General features: G+C 33.3%; 1 protein-coding gene across 2 annotated transcripts in view; it reads left to right on the forward strand.

Annotated features, from left to right (window-relative positions):
• Positions 1-19084, forward strand: part of Dmxl1 (Dmx like 1) — a 175997-nt gene that overhangs the window by 36383 nt on the left and 120530 nt on the right. For both annotated transcript variants that reach the window (XM_076856669.1, XM_076856670.1), the window contains exons 6-13: positions 2503-2569; positions 3771-3949; positions 7211-7400; positions 8547-8715; positions 12522-12734; positions 15738-15991; positions 16086-16770; positions 16859-16980. In XM_076856669.1, coding sequence (XP_076712784.1) covers positions 2503-2569; positions 3771-3949; positions 7211-7400; positions 8547-8715; positions 12522-12734; positions 15738-15991; positions 16086-16770; positions 16859-16980 — 1879 coding nt within the window. The remainder of the gene's footprint in view (positions 1-2502; positions 2570-3770; positions 3950-7210; positions 7401-8546; positions 8716-12521; positions 12735-15737; positions 15992-16085; positions 16771-16858; positions 16981-19084) is intronic.

Raw genomic sequence — 19084 nt, forward strand, 5'->3', positions numbered from 1 at the left:
GCCTGTTTTATGATATTATAAATGCATTTTAGTTTGTATAAAACTGCACTAGCATTGGTATTTTTTTTTTTAGTCTGTGACATGCCTTTTTTTGTACATAACGAATTCACTGTATCCAATGTTCCAAAATCCATTAAAAAAAAAAAGTCAAAACAACTAGAAAGAAATAAAAGAAATGTAGAAGGCCTGTATGAAGATCATTAATGGGAAATTTGCTAAATTATGCAAAGGAAGCCAGACACTTTTCTTACTTTTTGAATGAAAAACTTCCAATTGTGAGGAAGTCTTTTTAAATTTTTTTTTTTTGTAGTTACAGATGGACAGAATGCTTTTATTTTTAATTGTTTATTTTTATGTTGTGTTAAGGATCGAACCCAGTGCTTTACAAAGTGCTAGGCAAGTGCTTTGCTGCTGAGCTATAGCCTCCACCTCTGGAAGTCTTTTTTTTTTTTTTTTTTTTAATATTAATCTATATATTGCTGAGGTGAAATTATACCATCTTAATCCCAGTTCAGTTAACAGTCTGGCCTGTGGTCCAAGGACGTGTATCTTTTTTCTTTCTCTGCCTTAAATTGTATACAAGATGTCAATGAGTATTTGAAATTAACCAAATTAAAATAAATGTCTGTAATGAAACTTGAAAACAAAAATCTATTTGTTGACCGTAAACCTTGTCAAAATCCCATTGGAATTTCTACTTTTGGGTATAGTTCTAAATTTCATTTGAAAGTACAAAATGGGAAAATCAAGGAAATTCTGAAAATAAAGAAGAATAAGAGTATACATTATAGTAAAGTGAATTCTAAAGCTATAGCTGTTTGAGCATTTTGTTTTTAGTATAGGAACAGATATTAGGTTCCAGGAATTGATTCAATTATGCATGCATACTCAGTATATTAATTAGCATTTTACAGTGGGACAAATTAGCTAGCTCTGTAGAGGGCAAAGTGAAATTAGAGTCTCTTATGTAGCTGGTACAAAAATAAGTGTCAGATGGAGAAAAAAATTGAATTTCTATATAATAAAACAAAAAGATGGGGGGTGGGGTGAATTTCCATGTTTTAGAGTGCCAGTGCCAGTGTGGTAGTAACTAACCACCTATTGCTATTGAACACTTGAAATGTGGTTAATCCCAATTAGGATATACAAAAAGATACACTGAGGATTTAAAACACTTTAAAATGCACTTATTACACTTAGAAACATATTTATTACACTTAGAAAAAATTATTTGTATTTGAAATGAAATGTGACAATTTCTCCTTGGCCTGCTTTGTAAATATGTTTAGTACAGATCTAGCTAAGCATGACTTCGAAAAAAGAAAACTAGAAAGCAATGATAGTGACAGGCTGTTTTGAAAAAAAAATTATATATATATATTTTTTGTTGTTGATAGACCTTTATTTTATTCATTTATTTATATGTGGTGCTGAGAATTGAACCCAGTGCCTCACACAAGCTAGGCAAGTGCTCTACCACTGAGCTACAACCCCAGCCCAGTGATAGGATTTTTAAGACCAATCTATGGGTGAGAGGGGAAGGCAGTATAAGCCAAAGTTCCTTTGAGAAGAAAAGGTAAGTATATACCAAGTAGATGGATGAAGTGGGCCAGTTGAATTCATGATTATTTCAAATCTCCTATTAACCCACACATAATTAATTAAGTAAATGTTACCCAAAGGAAGGCCAAATTCATTTTAAAATACTGGTTTATTGTTTGAAAATATATTTAAGAATATAGTGATACAGACTTTAGAAATTACATTTCCAGATTAAAAATTGAAGTAATTCTCTAAGGGCATAAAAGCTGTGACTTCTGTTTTATGCTTTAAAGATTTTGACAAATCATTACTTGTTTGATTCTTAGGGAATGTATTTTTGTTGTTAAAATCTATCCTTGGTGTTAGAGTTGTAGTTTCAGCGGTACAGCATGTGTGAGGCACTGGGTTCAATTCTCAGCACCACATATAAATATGTAAATAAAATAAAGGTCTATCAACAACTAAAAAACATTTTTAAGAAATTTATCTTAGTAACTTGTTCATATTTAGGTACACTTAAAGTGGTAGAGGGCTGGGGATATAGCTCAGTTGGTAGAGTGCTTGCCTCACATGCACAAGGCCCTGGATTCAATCTCAAGATCATCAAAAAAAAACCAAAAAAAATTAAAGTGGTAGAGCATGTGCTTAGCATGTGTAGGGCCCTGGGTTTAGTCCCAGCACTGAAAAAAGATAGTTGTACCTTTATAGCTGGGTCCAGTATGCCTATAGTCCAGGTTACATAGAAGGCTGAGGCAGAAGGATCACTTGAGCCTAAGAGTTCTGAACCACCCTGGAAAACACAGCAAGACCCAGTGCCTTAGAAGAAAATGTAACAAAATTATGAGTGTGAAACTGTATTGTCACAAAATTTTTATTTGAAGCCATGCTGAAGTATAATTTTGAGAATATTATAATTTTTCTTATTTTTTTTGTAAATTATTCGTTATCTTTAATTTTCAGAACTGCTTCCCAAGTTCATTTAATGAAATTTTCACCAGATGGAGAATTTTTTGCCACTGCTGGGAAGGTAAATCATGAAATGCTATTGTCAAATTGTGTGTTTATACTTTAATTTTAAACTTTAAGAATATTATTCAGCTTCATTTTTTTATTGTTTTAATTTGAAACATTATTTTGTATTAGAAACTAAATAGCAAAAATTGTTTAAATATAATGGTGTTAAAAGGCAGTATGGTATAATTGAAACACCTTAAACTCAGAGACAGATCTAGATGTATACTACCTTTTACCAACTTTATCATATAGGGCAAATTAGTCTCTTTGCACCTTCATTTTCTCATGTGTAAGATAGTATAATAAAACCTAGTTTATAGATCATTTAATCATAGGATTAGTTTAGACAGTGTATACAAAGTGGCATATGTAATTAATTTAGACAGTGTATATAAAGTACCTTCCACATGTTGTACAATCAACAAGCTATAGCTTTTTCTTTAGTGCACATACTTTGTTGTTATCTGTTCATTTCAGAGTAGTGTATTTTTTCTTGAAATTATTTTATTTTTAATCATTGGTTCACAGAACAGTTCATGAAGCACTAGTCGTCTGAAATTATTGTTTCCATGCCCAAAGCCTTCTGCACACTGAATATGAGACCCTGTAAAACCACAGAAAAATATGTTTATTTTTAGAGGAGAGAATTTGAACTGTTCTTTTTAATTGGATTTCTAAGTAAAAATTGAATTACCAATTAAAAGCAGCACCTAGTACTTTCTAGTCTCCCTTATTCTTTTCTTATTTTTTCAAATTAAGTGCAAATTTTATCATACATAGAGTATTTTATTTAATATTATTTATTACCTATTGTTGTCAGCATAGTCTTAGAAAATGAAGTGTTCTTTTTTCAGTTTTCAGCAGTCTTTGTAATTCTGTTGGTGATATTGCTTTCTTAGATGATTCTTGATTTAAGAGGAAAAAAGCCCCTAATTTCATCTTTCAGACTTTCCCAAATGATTCCATTTTCCATAGTATGTGGTAATTAGCAAGCATTTTCTTGAACACAGAATACACCCATTCACCCACTCCAGTTCTTAAAATTAAGGAATGCTAATAGAAAACTATCAGAATCAGAGATTTTTTTCTGTCCTGTTTAATACTTCTTCGAATCTCCAAGTTCCTGACATTGGGAAGGAAAATCCTACTTTTGCTATTTGACTTAACTTAAATTTAATTCTAATCTAGGCTTTTTTTTGGTTCTTTTCCCGTAGGATGACTGCCTTTTAAAGGTATGGTATAACGTAGAAAACTGGCGGACAGCTGTTAACTCTCCAGATGGAAGTTCAGAAAAACAATCCCAAGGAGAAATTGACTTTTCTTTTGTATATCTGGCCCATCCTCGAGCTATAAATGGATTTTCCTGGCGTAAAACAAGCAAATATATGCCTAGGTCAGTGGATTGTTCATTTTTTTCCTGTGTATTAAGAGAACTTTGTCATTGTGATTTGAATTGCTTTTCTCACTTTGAGAGTGTATAGCTATAGGAATTTTGAGCCTTTGAAGATTAGAGTACTATTACTTACCCCCTGGTATTTATACCTATGGCTATGAGTCAATTATGATTGATGCTTAGTATAAGAGCCATGTGAAAGGAGTTTAAGGTATGATAATTAGCTTTCATATTATATGTCTTAAGTCAGATTTGTGCATCTTTTCCTTCTCTGTGTTGTTCAGTTGTTACATCTTTTATTGTTTGAACTTTTTCATATTCATTTCCCCGTTTTGTGCCTTCTAGCACATATCTCCTCTGGATTCCTTTTTTTTTTTTTTTTTTTTTTAGTTGTAGATGGACACAATACCTTTATTTTTGTTTATTTTTTTTTTTTTAACATGGTGCTGAGGATTGAAACCAGTGCCTCACACATGCAAGGCAAGAGCTCTATTGCTGAGCCACAACCTCAGTCCTAGATTTCTTTTTTTAAATAGTATCTTTATTGAGAGGAGATAGCTTGAATTCCCAAGCATTTACCTGACTATTCCCAGTGTCTTTGAGGACATTCCTTGAACTGGGTATAGGTTTAACCATACAAACACACCCTAACATACACATATATACCTTTTAGTACTTCCTTTCTTTCCTGTTGTCTTTGGAAGACTTGATACCACACTGAATTTTTGCCTATACTTAATTAAGTTGCTGAAATACAGATAGAAATCCTTTTTAGTACAACATGGCAATTTTCAGCTTGGCTGTGCCATTTCACTTTGTCTCTTATTTTTTCACTGTTTTGTGAATTTTGTCATCTGTGTGCTATGTTCTATGAAACCTCCTAAGCTGTCTGTGATATTGCAGCTAAATCATTCATTAACTTTATTTCTGGGCCAATAAAATATATACCTAGACTTTTAGGCTGTAGTACAGTAGACACTGTTTTTCTTGTCCATCCCTCTGGTCTAACAAGGTATAGGTATAAGAGGGACACTCTAGGAAAAATAATAGTTCGGTTCTTAGGAAAATGTTTCAGATTCTTTGGGATAAGAAAGTGTGAACAATCTATAGTGTTAGCAAAAGCAAACTTAGCCCAGCTGTGTATGAGTACTATTGTTCTGTTACCTCTGAGACTGTTGCTTACCCATGTAAAAATGTGTTTAGAATAGTAAGGTCATGACAAAATATTAACTTAGTTTAAAAAGTTAGAATGACCCCAGTTGTTATCACCAACCCTACATTTTTTTGAAGCTCCCTGAATTTCACTTTTGAACTTTTGTCATTTAGAAAACAGCTAATCTCTGAGGTTTTTAGTTTTCATTTTTGTTTTACCAGCTTGCCTTTAAGTATATTGTGGGAAGGCTGACCCTTTCTCAAGAGAATAATGTGATTCCATCAAAGACTGTTACTTTTTCTGACATGTCATTTTCACTGGATGATACAGTTGGGTTTGTTTTGGTTTTTTAGACTGTGTGTGTTGCCCAGGTTGGCTCTGAACTCATGGGCTCAAGTTAAACTCTTGTCTCAGCCTCCTGAGTAACTGGAATACAGGTTCACATTACCATACCTGGCTTCTACCTTGTTTTGTTTTTCTATATAAAATAAAGATTCCCTCACTAATGACTAATGTATGTAAAGGGACTGATGGATTGAGAAAGAATGGACAAGTTTTTATTTCGAGCATTTACTTTTTTACTAATTAAAAATTGATAAATGTAGGGCAGGTTGAGAATTTTAATGATATCCCGAAAGAACCTCCAAGACTTGGTTGCAGGTATCAAGTTTCAAAATCATCTTAGGTTGTTGTTACATTAAAGTAAAACAGGTGTTAGGGACCCCTACTCATCACATGGTTATACCTATTGTTTTTTTTTTTTTTGTTGTTGTTGTTGTTTTGGAGGCTGCTATATATTAACACAATATGCCAATGAAGATAAGATACCTTTGTAAAGAAGTGAGGAAGAAAGATATTGCCAGGGTAATGTCTCAAACAGATCTGGGTAGTCCCACCATGCCTTTTTTATACCTCTTGCCAGTTGTTCACATTGAATATCTATAAGATATTCTGAGGGTTTTCACCTGGGGCTTCCTACACTTCAGCTTCTTGGCCCTCTCCTTGCTTCTGAATTGTGACCTTATTTCCTTGCTATTTTGCTTCTAAGTTCTTATGCCTCTTTTGATTCAGTTCTTTAATGACTACCTTCTGCTGTTCCTTAATAAGCCTTTTCATTCTACCAATTACTTATTGACAATATAAACCTGGACTTTACTTTTAATTTCATTGCCATAGTCTGTGTATATGTGAATATATTAGAAACAGAGAGGAAGGGAGGCTAGGAGAGGGATAGAAAAACATTTGGAAGCAGGGTGGGGAAAGGAAGGAGAAGCAGGGCCTTGCACTTGCTGAGCAAATGCTCTACCATTGAACTACAACCCCATTGAGTTATCTGATAAAGCCTTCTATTGATTGTTGGTTTTAGCCAGATATTTTGGAATAAGTACCTTCTACAAGGTATTATGTCTTTTTCTTTCATTTTTCTAAACTTATTGAATTACCTGGTAGAAGGAAATCTTCATTGATATGAATTCAGGCCTCTACACCTTGATGTTTAGAGGTTTTTAAAATATATGTATAATTTATTTTTATTTTGAAAGAGGTCACAGGAAGGAATGAACTGAAAGTCAAGAATAAGGAAGGCCAGTGGAGTGTTGATTTATCATGAGTGTTCTTGTTCTCAATTGCTTTAGGTATAGATAGGCAAGGAGAGAATAAATATACAAATAATTTTTGTAGCCTGTTAGTGACCAGTGTGTAGGTTCCATTACAGAAAGTCAATCCCCAGTAAACCCCCTTCCAAAAAAAAAAAAAAGAAAGTAAAACTGAAGCATTATTAAATAATTAAAGTATTATCCATCCACTAAATAAATCAGAAAATTTTATTAGATGATATAATTTTTTTGTTATCAGCTAAAGAATTATGGCTTGATCTTGGTCTTTGTTCTTTAAATGCAAGAAGAATCTTAGATTATTGAAACAAAAATTACTGAATTCTAGGCAGAAAAGAAATAGGCTGGCAAGCATTTATGGTGATAAAATCTACATATATGTTGACTTTTTTGTAGTTATATTCGTTATGTATGTTTATTTATAGAACTTTGTAGAGTATTTATGATATTGTGTGAAACTTGTATTCTTGCCTCTAAAATCTTTTTATTCCTTAGGGCGTCTGTATGTAATGTACTATTGACTTGCTGCAAAGATAATGTGTGTCGTCTTTGGGTAGAGACATTTTTACCAAATGATTGTTTGCTATATGGAGGTGACTGCAATCATTGGTCGGAACCAATTAATTTAACAAATAACTTCAAGAGAAATACTTCCAGTAAAGAACGAGTTCAAAATGCTTTAGAAGTGAGTGTTTTTATTAGAGATTATTTCCTTTGAATTTTAAAAACTTTGTACACTGCCATTTTTGTAACAGTAATATAAGAAATCTGTGTCTTAGGAAAATAATTTTCACAAATTTTTAGTTTTATCTTGTTCCAAAAACATTCTTAAGGACTTTGTATAGAGCATAAAACCAATTAATTACCGCATAACTGGTGATAACAAAAAGCTGATGATAATTGACTTAGCTGAGTTAACAAAGTAAATTAAAATAGAAGAATGCTAAGATTTAACTGTAATTTATTTCCTCTTTCTTAGAACTTGTGGTAGACTAGTTTATCTTACTCTTATCACTTGTTGTCTTTAGAACCACCAAAACTTAGAGTCTTTAATTAGTTTGGAAAGTAAAAGTCAACTTTTGATGTTTGATTTGATTAAAGATAGAATAACAAGACAGACTCATATTGAAAACAAATGGTTTATCTTTGGATCCTTTATATGATTATGGAACAATTCTTTTAAATCTGAATAGTATTCTAATATTTCCGAGTGTAAGTAAATGTATATTTCATTGTATACTCAACAACACATAGAATTGTGTATAATAATAGCTCAAAGAAGTCCTACCCTAGGAATCTGAAGAGTTTTTCTACTTTGGCTCTGCCTCTTGTTAGCTAGATGAGCTTGGGTTCTATATAAACTGTTTTATCATACAAAAGATGAGAATGACAATATTTGTAGTGTCTCCCTCATGGGATCAGATGAGATGATGTTGATGAAAATATTCTGTAAATTAATAAATATTCTAATGTATTACGGTAGTATTCAAAGCTTCCTGGACACAGGGAGTAAGCTGCGGACAAAGTTGTATAAATAAAGACACTGTTTATAGACACATTATTGGAAAAATGATTTTTTTCAGGAAATTAATTTTAAGAAAATAAACCAAATAAAAATTGCAAAGTGTTGTGTAGAGTTTGAGAAAGGAACTCATGCACTTTAAGTGTTAATGTTATTCTTCAGGATTCAAATATGCTATTAAAATATTGAAAGATGTTTTTTACAAATAAAGTTATTGGAAATAGGGTATATGTAACTTCAAATAACAGTTATGATGCAGACTACACATACAATATAGGCATTAGTTTTACTTTGCTTTTATTCACACAGGTAAATCTAAGACATTTTCGTAGAGGTCGGAGGAGATCACTTGCACTTGTAGCACATACTGGCTATCTGCCTCATCAGCAAGATCCTCATCATGTCCACAGGAACACTCCACTGCATGCGAATGCACTTTGCCACTTTCATATTGCAGCTAGCATCAACCCAGCTACAGGTAATAAAGCATAGCTCAAAACATGTTTTTGAGATTGATTTTATAACAAGTAAGCTATGCTTTTAGTTTTTGAATATATAAAACATTGGAGGTAATTGACTTTGCCAGTTTTTCATTATAGCTAGTCCACTGGTTTCTAATTATTTGCTTTTTAAGGCCTTGATTTGGTTTATGATATAAAATCTTAATTCATTATTAATTTTTCAAAAGTTGAGATTTGAACTATAGTTGTTAGTGCCACAAAAGTAATATTTTATAATTATAGTTGTTAAAACTATTGTTTGATGCTTTATCTTCGGAGTCATTTCACAAGTAGGTAAGAAACAATGTAAAAGTTATAATTGGAAGAATTACAAAACTTATCTCAATAGTTAAGTATGTATTAATAGGCAGACTGAAAGATCTAGAATATCTGGGTCTACCTATAAATTTGGAAATTGTTTTTCCCTTTTTAGTAAATAGTGTTGTCATATATAAAATCCATTGATTACAATTGAAGCTCTTAAGTGGAACTTTGGAATATTATTTAAAAAAGAATTAAAAGACTATATTTGTGCATGATAAATGTCAATTGTACAAAAGTGAAAAGTAAAAGCTTCTTTTCACGGCTATCCAAACTCCCATCTCTCTCCCTAGAAGAGAACTACTAATTTTTATATGCTGTGGAATATTTTAAGCATCAATTAAGCCTTAGTTGGAAATTACAATATGGCATTCTTCAAGGAAACATAGCAATAAGTATGATTCATTAGTTACTTGATTAGAATTTTGTTCAGCAAAGTGACAAGTGCTATGCTGTGTCAAAGTATAGAGATACTTGAAAAGTTTTTCCAATATTCTTAGCTTTTATTTGGTTAATACCAGTGGAGCTGTAAAGGAATCCATGAATGAAGAAAATGGGAGAGACTGTTGAATTTTTTTCATTAAAAAATTATATAGGATTGGGAAAGGTCATCACTTTTATCAAAAATATGTTGACAATGGATATAATACAAAATTATCTCTAAGATCAATGGAATAACTTTGAAGGTCCTTGCTGAATAAAGGGCAGTATTGGGCTGGGAGTGTAGCTCAGTGGTAGAGTGCTTATATATCAAGCACAAGACCTCAGATTCAATTCCTAGCACAGAAAATAAAATATTTTAAAAACAACAAAAAGGGTCAATATTTTGAGAATTAAGAAAGCTTAAATTCTCAGACTATGGAAAAAGCTGAGAGGTTACTGAGAAAGGAACCCTAAGTTCCAGTGTGACATCTTGACTAGCTTTTAATAAGGGAAACTCTAAAACTTTTCCTTCGATATTAGGTTGCTAAGGAAAGTGTACAGTAGATCAAATTAGTGTAATATTATTAGCAGCTAGATTGAACTTTATGGAGAATTCCTTTTCCTAAATTCGGTCTGGTGGAATGACCTTTCTGGATGGTATATTTCTTACTTAAAGCATAGCTTTTAGATTATAGTTACTTGCCCATCAATAGAAATAGCCACAGGAGAGGGTTTTGACAGAAAATGCTCTGTCTGTGCTAGATCTCATATCCTTTTGATGAAAATTTTTTATTAAAATGAAAAACAAATTATTAGAACAAAGTCAGGATATAAAAGAGGTTTGAGTTTCCTTTTAGTTAGAATTTTTCTGCTAAAACCCAGCTTTATTCCTTCCCTCTGTGTATTTAATAGCTAGGCCTGTGGTCCACAAAAGTCATTACTGATCTCATTTAGGTTGATTGTAAGTCAGATACAAGAAAATCTTACCCATAGCTTCTTGGGATTGTCCTCTCAGTTCCTGGCAGTACTTTGTATACATCCAGAAACAATAGGATTGGCAGCTCCTCTTGGATTTTTTTTTTTTTTAATATTTATTTTTTAGTTTTTGGTGGACACAACATCTTTATTTGTATGTGGTGCTGAGGCTCGAACCCGGGCCGCATGCATGCCAGGCGAGCACGCTACCGCTTGAGCCACATCCCCAGCCCCTTGGATTTTTTTTTAATATTTATTTTTTAGCTTTTAGGTGGACATAATATATTTATTTTATTTTTATGTGGTTCTGAGGATCGAACCCAGTGCCTCTTGCATGCCAGGCGAGTGTGCTGCTACTTGAGCCATATCCCCAGCCCCGGATTTTATTGAGTACTTATACCAGTGTAGAAACTAGAAATCGTGATAGGAACTGGAGATACAGTGGCCATCAAAATGGGTATCATACTTTTGTTATGAAGTATATAATCAGGTAGGTGATAGATAAATATTAATCAAGTAATTATATTAAGAAATGTATAGGTAATAAACAAAAGCTCTTGAACTGAATGTTAGAATTTGTCTTTAACTGAACAGTCAGTTCTTTTATCTTTTCTTTTACCATTTGTTTCCTGTAGTATTCTTCTGTTGGTATTTAACAGTAGACACATTATTTGAACAGATATTTAATTTGAATTATTTATTATTTCTTTAAAAAATAGATTTATTTTGGAGAAAATGGTTATATTCCTTGAATCTATTCCAGCCTTTACCATTCAGCAGGTACCAGCATGATCCAGATTTGATATAACATGATAGACTTGGATTTTTCTTTACCTGCATTAATTAGGGATAACTTGTCATAACCACGTGGATTTACTATACTTATCAATATACTTAATAGCAATTATATCAAAAGTAATATCAAGAAACTTTTTTTTTAGCTGAGGGTGGTATGTTTTGAATGCTTTCCTTATGCATGAGAAGGGAACCTCAATTTTGTACCTTCTAACTTCAGCTTGATGCTAATAAATAATATCAATCATAGATTTAGATGGTTAGATCATTACAGAAGTTAATGTGGCAGTCTGTTAAGATGTTGCTAACCAAATTCAGGGTATACTACTATAGTTCCAATAACTCAAAATACCAGCATCAGCAAGTAAGCGAGTCCCTCAGAAACTTGGTGAGACCGTCTCAAAATGAAAAATAAAAAGGTCTCAAAATGAAAAATAAAATGCCCCTGGGTTCAATCTGCAGTGTATATATTGCTGTTGAATAATATTTTATATAGGTTAACTGATATTTAAGAGGTTTAAGATAAATGTAATATTATTATTACTTTATCCAAATCCATAGAATGGTTCACCAAGAGTGAACCCTTAACTGTGTACTCTGGATGACAGTGATGTTCAGTGTGGGTTCATCAATTTTAACAAATGTAACAATGTTGATAATAGCAGAGACTAGGCATGTATGGGAACTGAGGGTATGTAACTCTTTCTGTACCTTTCTCTCCATTTCTGTGAATCTAAAAGTGTTCTAAAAAAGATCTTTTAAAAAACAAAGCAAAATAAAATTAAGTTAAATTAAAAAGCAGAGGGGCTGGGGTTGTGGCTCAGTGGTAGAGTGGCTTGCCTTGCACATGTGAGGCACTGGGTTCGATCCTAGGCACCACATAAAAATAAAATAAAGGTATTATGTCCATCTACAATTAAAAGCATTAAAAAAAAAAGTGGAGAGTCCAGGGGCAGTGGTGCACACACTTATAATCCCAGCAGCTCCAGAGACAGAGGCAGAAGGATCATGAGTTCAAAGATAGCCTCCTCAATTTATCGAGGTACTAAGCAACTGAGGGAGACCCTGTCTCTAAATAAAATACAGAATAGGGCTGGGAATGTGGCTAAGCAGTCGAGTGTCTTTCAGTTCAATCCCCAGAACCCAAAAAGAAAAAGCGGAGAAATACTTTTTCAGACACACAAAGATATGTAATAATCAAAATAAGAATTATGAATGTTTTATATGCCATTTGGTAAAAATTTTAATCTTGTGATTTTTTTTTTTATAGACATTCCTCTTCTTCCATCTATTACATCTCTGAGTTTAAGTGAAAATGAAGAGAAGAGTGGACCTTTTGTGGTACACTGGTTAAACAATAAAGAGCTGCAGTTTACTTTGTCCATGGAAGTCTTTTTACAGCAACTTAGGAAAAGTTTTGAACATCCATCTTCTGACGCCAGTGTAGAAGAAGGTAATCAAGCAGATATAAAATCTGAAGAAGGTAAAGCTTTAAAACTGAAAGTTTAGTTTGTTAAAGATAACCTTTTTTAAGATTAGGGTTAAACTATTGTCAGAAATAAACTCAAAAATCACAGTGGCATAATGCAAATATGCGCTAACTCATTTATTAGTATGGTGTAGATATTACTGTTCCAAAAGTTGCTTTTTTCATATGGTGATTTAAGAATTTAGGGGTTTGTGCTCTAGTGGATTAGTCAGCCTCCAGGACTTTACTACTTAAAGGACTTTCTGTGGAATAGCAGTATTTCCAATACCTGGGAAGTTCTTAGAAATGCATAATCTCGGCTCTGTACAGACTTACTAAGCCAGGATCTATAATTTAATAAAATTTCCAGGGGATTTGTATGCATGTTAAAATTGAGGAGTGCTAAGATCTTAAATTCCTCTGTATTCAGCCTACAGTTGATGTAGAGAGAGAAGAGAAAGGTATAACTGTTTTTCAACCTTGACTTGGAAATGACAAATATTATTTCACTCTCAATCCATTGACCAGAAATAGTTACAGGGTTCCATATAGTTTCTTACTGAATAACCATTATATGCTAAATTTAATACTAAATATTAGGGCTTTGGATGTAACTCAGTGTAAAGCACTTTCCTAACATGTATGAAACCCTGGGTTCAATCCCCATTACCAAGAAAAGAAAAAGAACATAATACCAAATACTAATATATAATGAATACTAATATATAATACTAAATACAATACTGAATATGAAAGTTCAGTGTGTATTTAGCCATCCATCTCTCCTGTAGGCTAGATTATAAATGTGTTTGTTTTTTAACAAGTTTTCTTTACATGATCATTAGAAAAAAATAAAATAGCACAGTTATAGTTTTTGCATTTTAAGTTTATGGGTGTCCTTGCAGATTGATTCTTTTCTTCCTCCCCTCTCCTATTACTGGTTATCAAACCCAGGGTCTTGCACATGTTAGGCAAGTACTTTATCATTGAGCTATCTTCCAATCCAGTTTGATTTTCATCTATGCTTCTATAAGCAGTTGGGATTTTGTTTTGTTTTGTTTTGGAGGGAAATTACTGGGATTTGAACCCTGGGGCTTTACTACTGAGCTACATCCCCAACCCTTTTTATTTTAATTCTTTAAAATTTATTTATTTATTTATTTCTGTGGTGCTGAGGATTGAACTCAGTGCTTCATGCATATGAAGTCAGCACTCTACCACTGAGCCACATCCCCAGCACCCCTTTTATTTTTTATTTTGAGACAGTGTCTTGCTTGCTAAGTTGCCTTGGGCCTCACTGAGCTGCTAAGGCTCGCATTGAATTTGTGATCCTCTTGTCTCAGCCTCTGTAGTTGCTGGAATTCGGGTGTGCACCACCATGCTTGCCTAGTTGTTGTTTTTTTGTTTTTAAAGTAGTACTATGGTTATTCATGTAAACAAAAATAATGTTTTGCAACTTGTTTTATTTAATAAGCAGTTTTCTATCTTATTGTTTGTTTTTCTGTAACTAAGAAAAAGCTTTGATTTCTTTACTGATAACTATTTAATTCTAAATAGTTTGTCACTGTATTAATTGTAGTACAGTGACACATCATTTCTTCGTTGTGTGAATTTTTCTATAACATAAACTCCTAGATGTGGAATTACCAGGGAGTATATAGATTTTAAATCTATATACTCCAAATGACCCAGCAGTAATGTTTGTCAGTTTATAGTTTCTTAACTGTATCCAAATATCCTCTTGTGCCTCCTTTTGACATTATCTTTTCATTATGGTTTTTTTTATCAGATGAAATGGGAAAAAGGGCATCCTTTTACTTTGTATTTTCTTTGATGCAAGTTGAACAGAATGAGTGAATGTATTTTGTTTTAATTCTTTTATGCCTGACTTTTCACGCCCCTTGCCCTTTAGAGTAATTTGTCATTTTCTAATTGATTTATATATCTTATCTTTATTCTAGGGGTTGGGTACTGGGGATTGAACTCAGGGACACTGGACCACTGATCCAAATCCCCAGCCCTATTTTGTGTTTTATTTACAAACAGGGTCTCACTGAGTTGCTTAGTGCCTCACTAAACTGCTGAGGATGGCTTTGAACCCATGATCCTCCTGAGCCACTGGGATTACAGGCATGTGGCACCATACCCAGCTATATGTTTTATCTTTTTTAAATCTGATAAACAGTTAAAATATTTTTTAAGGGACCATGTTAAGAAAGACTTTATATTTCTAACCAAGAATTAAGGGGAGGGCAGGGGTTGTGGCTCAGTGGTAGAGCACATGCCTAGCATGTGTGAAGCTCTGGGTTTGATCCTCAACACCACATAAAGATAAATAAATAAGATAAAGGTATTGTATGTATGTATGTATGTGTGTGTGTGTATACACACACACATATATATATATGCATATATATATATATATATATACATACATTTAATTAAGGGGAGTGTTTAAGGGCTGAAATTTTCAAAAGAAATGATAATAACAAATTTAAGTTACTAACATATTGAAGGATGTCTGGAAATTGGGTCCTGTGATTCCTTTAAAATAGTTAAGATATCATGTCAGTTACAAGTGTATATACCTAGATGACTAATGTGGCATACTCAAGTTTGTATAGATCTAATGGTGAAGAAAATACAAATAAAATAGTGTATTTAAAAATTCAGCCCCAGATTTGTAGTCCCAGTTCTAACTTTCATTTTACCATGAGTAAAACTGAGGTCTAAAGTTGTAGTGTATCTTAGTGAAATTAACCTGAGTGTTAATTGTAGAATATCTGTGTTTAGAATCCAATTTTCCACTTTTCTAGTTCAGTATTATTCCTTTTGCTCACTACTTGACTCAGTTCTGTAGGCTTTCTTATTACTCAGTCAAATTCAGTGACCTTATATCCCTGGAGCAAATTTGTTGGTAAGAGACAGCCTATGTTTGTTAATATAAAAACTATGTTTCTCTTGAATACTTTTATAAAGCTATTCTTTACTTGTTTCATGAACTCTTTTTGCTTATAGAGATGGATGATGGTATTGATGATCTGAAAATAACTCATGACAAGAAGGAATTGGGTGGTGATAAAATAGTATCAAACTCAAGTTTTACACCATTACCATCAGCTGCCATTGATCATCAGATTGAAGTACTTCTGTCTGAATGGAATAAAAATGCAGACATGCTTTTCAGTATTCATCCCATGGATGGTTCTTTACTAGTTTGGCATGTAGATTGGCTGGATGAATACCAGCCTGGTATGTTTCGACAAGTACAGGTACTATTACTATAATATCTATGGAGATTTTCTTGTTTTATAATTTCTCTGTATATAATTTTATATGTTCTAATATTTTCTTTCTTAATTATAGGTGTCCTTTGTTTCCAGAATTCCTGTAGCTTTCCCCACAGGTGATGCGAACTCTCTCTGTAAAAGCATAGTAATGTATGCCTGTACCAAGAATGTGGACTTGGCTATTCAGCAGGGGAAACAAAAACCTTCTGGCCTCACTCGTTCCACATCAATGCTTATCTCTTCTGGTCACAACAAATCATCTAATAGTTTAAAATTAAGTATTTTTACCCCTAATGTTATGATGATTTCAAAGCATGCTGATGGTTCTCTGAATCAGTGGCTGGTCAGTTTTGCTGAGGAATCTGCTTTTTCTACAGTTCTTAGTATTTCTCACAAATCCAGATATTGTGGTCATCGTTTTCATCTTAATGATTTAGCTTGCCACTCAGTATTACCATTATTACTGACAACATCACACCATAATGCATTAAGGACACCGGATGTTGATAACCAAAAGCAACCTCATGATTCTGTAAATATTGAAGAATATTCTTTGACACAACAAAATAAAAGCATTGGTGAAATGGCATTTCAGGATCCCAATGCAGTTTATAGTGAGCTTATTCTTTGGAGGGTTGATCCGGTTGGGCCATTGTCTTTTTCTGGAGGAGTGTCTGAGCTTGCCCGGATTAATTCTCTTCATGTTTCTGCCTTTTCCAATGTGGCCTGGCTTCCTACTCTTATACCCAGTTATTGTCTAGGTAAGCATTCTATTTTTATTTCACTAATTTAGATTTTTTGACATTATGACCAAGGCGTAAATTTTAAATGTTTGTAAATACTTTGTAGGTGCATACTGCAACTCTCCTAGTGCATGCTTTGTAGCTAGTGATGGACAATATCTGAGGTTATATGAAGCAGTAATTGATGCCAAGAAACTTTTATATGAGCTTTCCAACCCTGAAATTTCTGTGAGTACTGTCTTTTTAAATAGTTTAAGTGTTTAATATGATGTTTGCCATATTTTACTTCATAATTGTTGCAGATTTTATGACAGTGTGTTTTGCAAAGATGTAGGGTGTGACCATTATGTAAAGCTTTTTTAAAAATAAAAATTCTGCTAAAATTACTTAAAACCATTTATTACCAAACTGTCTTTGGTATAAGACTAGGATGCATGGAATATATGTTAAAATTTATTAGTCTAAATTAATGCATAATATTTCTTTTTGACAGTTTCTAGTCTAGAAAAATAAAAGTTAATAATTGTTAGATATGAAAATAAAAAGCCCTCAGCATGGTTATGGTTTAGGGAGGAATTCTTTTGATAGCATTGCAAAGCTTTTGCTTTATGAGAGGCCACACTTCTTTCTATGCCTAACTAATAGCAGCCTGTCAACTATATTGTCTCCGTTAAGCAAGCATTTCTACTTTTTTTTTTGGTTTTGGTGTTTTTTGAACATCCCCTGAGGCAGCCTTCAGTTCTATGTGAGCTTCCTGTTTAGGAGATCCAAGCCATCTTCTCAGCTAGAAATTAATGCACTTGTTAATGCTTGAGTTACAAAGTTGCAGTCAGTGGTCTGCCCCAATCCCGTTTCTTCTATAAATTATTTTTAATGCCTGATTTTGGAAAAGGCAAAATTTTCCAAAACAAATACATAGTGTCACAGTAGAAATATATATTTATTAAGGATTATCTGTTTGTTATGCATTGTTTAAGTGCTGGGAATTTAGTCATGAACAAAACAGATACCCTTATATTCTAGTGAAGAGAGATGGTGGTGCAGGAGTGGAGAAGAGTCAGGTAAAAAAAATATACAGAAAAGATACCATTTGAGAAAAGACCTGCAGGAGATAAGGGAGCTGGTATGTGGTTAAAGAAAGAGTGATCGCCAACTCAAAGACTTAGAATCTAGAGTATGTTGGTTATGTAAAGAAACAGCAAGTAGATCATTGTAGCTAGAATAGAGAAAGTGAGGTGAAGAGTAGTCAGGTGTAAGAGCAGGAAGTTAGCCTTGCCAGACCATGTAAGCCCTTGTAGTCCATTGTGAAAACTTTGGCTTTTACTATGAATAATGTGGAAACCATTGAAGAAAATGATAGGGTGATAGGATTTGGGTGGTATGAAATTCTGGTAACTACATAGATTAGATGTGTGAAGCAGAAGTGAAATCAGAGAAAACCAATTTGGGAAATTGGTCCAGGTGAGAGTAAAGGGACTTAGAATGGTAGCAAGTAGTAATGATAGAGATAAGAATTGAAATTCTGAATATGTTTTGAACATTGAATAGTCAGAATTGAACTGGATATGAATGAATGTGAGTAAAAAGGATGACTCCCATGGATCGTGGGAATTCAGGATTAGGTAAAGTATTCTATTCTTAAGTTCTTTAGCAGGGTACAAAGGCAACATACAAAAATCAATAGTTTTTCTATACACAAGTATGAATTCACTGAAAAAGAAATCAGGAAAAATATTCCATTCAAAATAGCCTCAGGCTGGGGAGCGGGGGAATCCTAGGAATAAATCTAAGCAAGGAGGTAAAATGCCTCTACATTGAAAATTATAGAACACTAAAGAAAGAAATTAAAGAAGATACTAAAAGATGGAACTACCCCCACCCAACCCCCCATGTTCAGGGAGAAAGGTATACTTATACATTGCTGGTGTGACTGAAAATAGGTGCAGCCACTCTGGAAAGCAGTATGGAGATTCCTCAAAAAATTAGAAATGGAACCACTGTTCGACCGAGCTGTCCTACTCCTTGGTATATATCCAAAGGATTTAAGATAAGTATACTACAGTGACACAGTCACATCAATGTTTATAGCAGCTCACTTAACAGTAGCTAAGCTATGGAACCAACCTAGATGCCCTTCAACAGATGAATGGATTAAAAAATGTGGTATATATGCACAATGGAGTATTAGCCATAAAGAAGAATGGCTTTATGACATTTGCAAGTAAATGTATGGCTCTGGAGATTATCATGCTAAGGAAATAAGCCAGTCCCTAAAAAACCAGAGGTTGAATCTTTTAGCTGATATGAGCAAGCTAATAAAGGGAGAGAGGGG

Source organism: Callospermophilus lateralis, chromosome 5 (assembly GCF_048772815.1).
Source record: "Callospermophilus lateralis isolate mCalLat2 chromosome 5, mCalLat2.hap1, whole genome shotgun sequence".
Lineage (NCBI taxonomy): Eukaryota > Metazoa > Chordata > Mammalia > Rodentia > Sciuridae > Callospermophilus > Callospermophilus lateralis.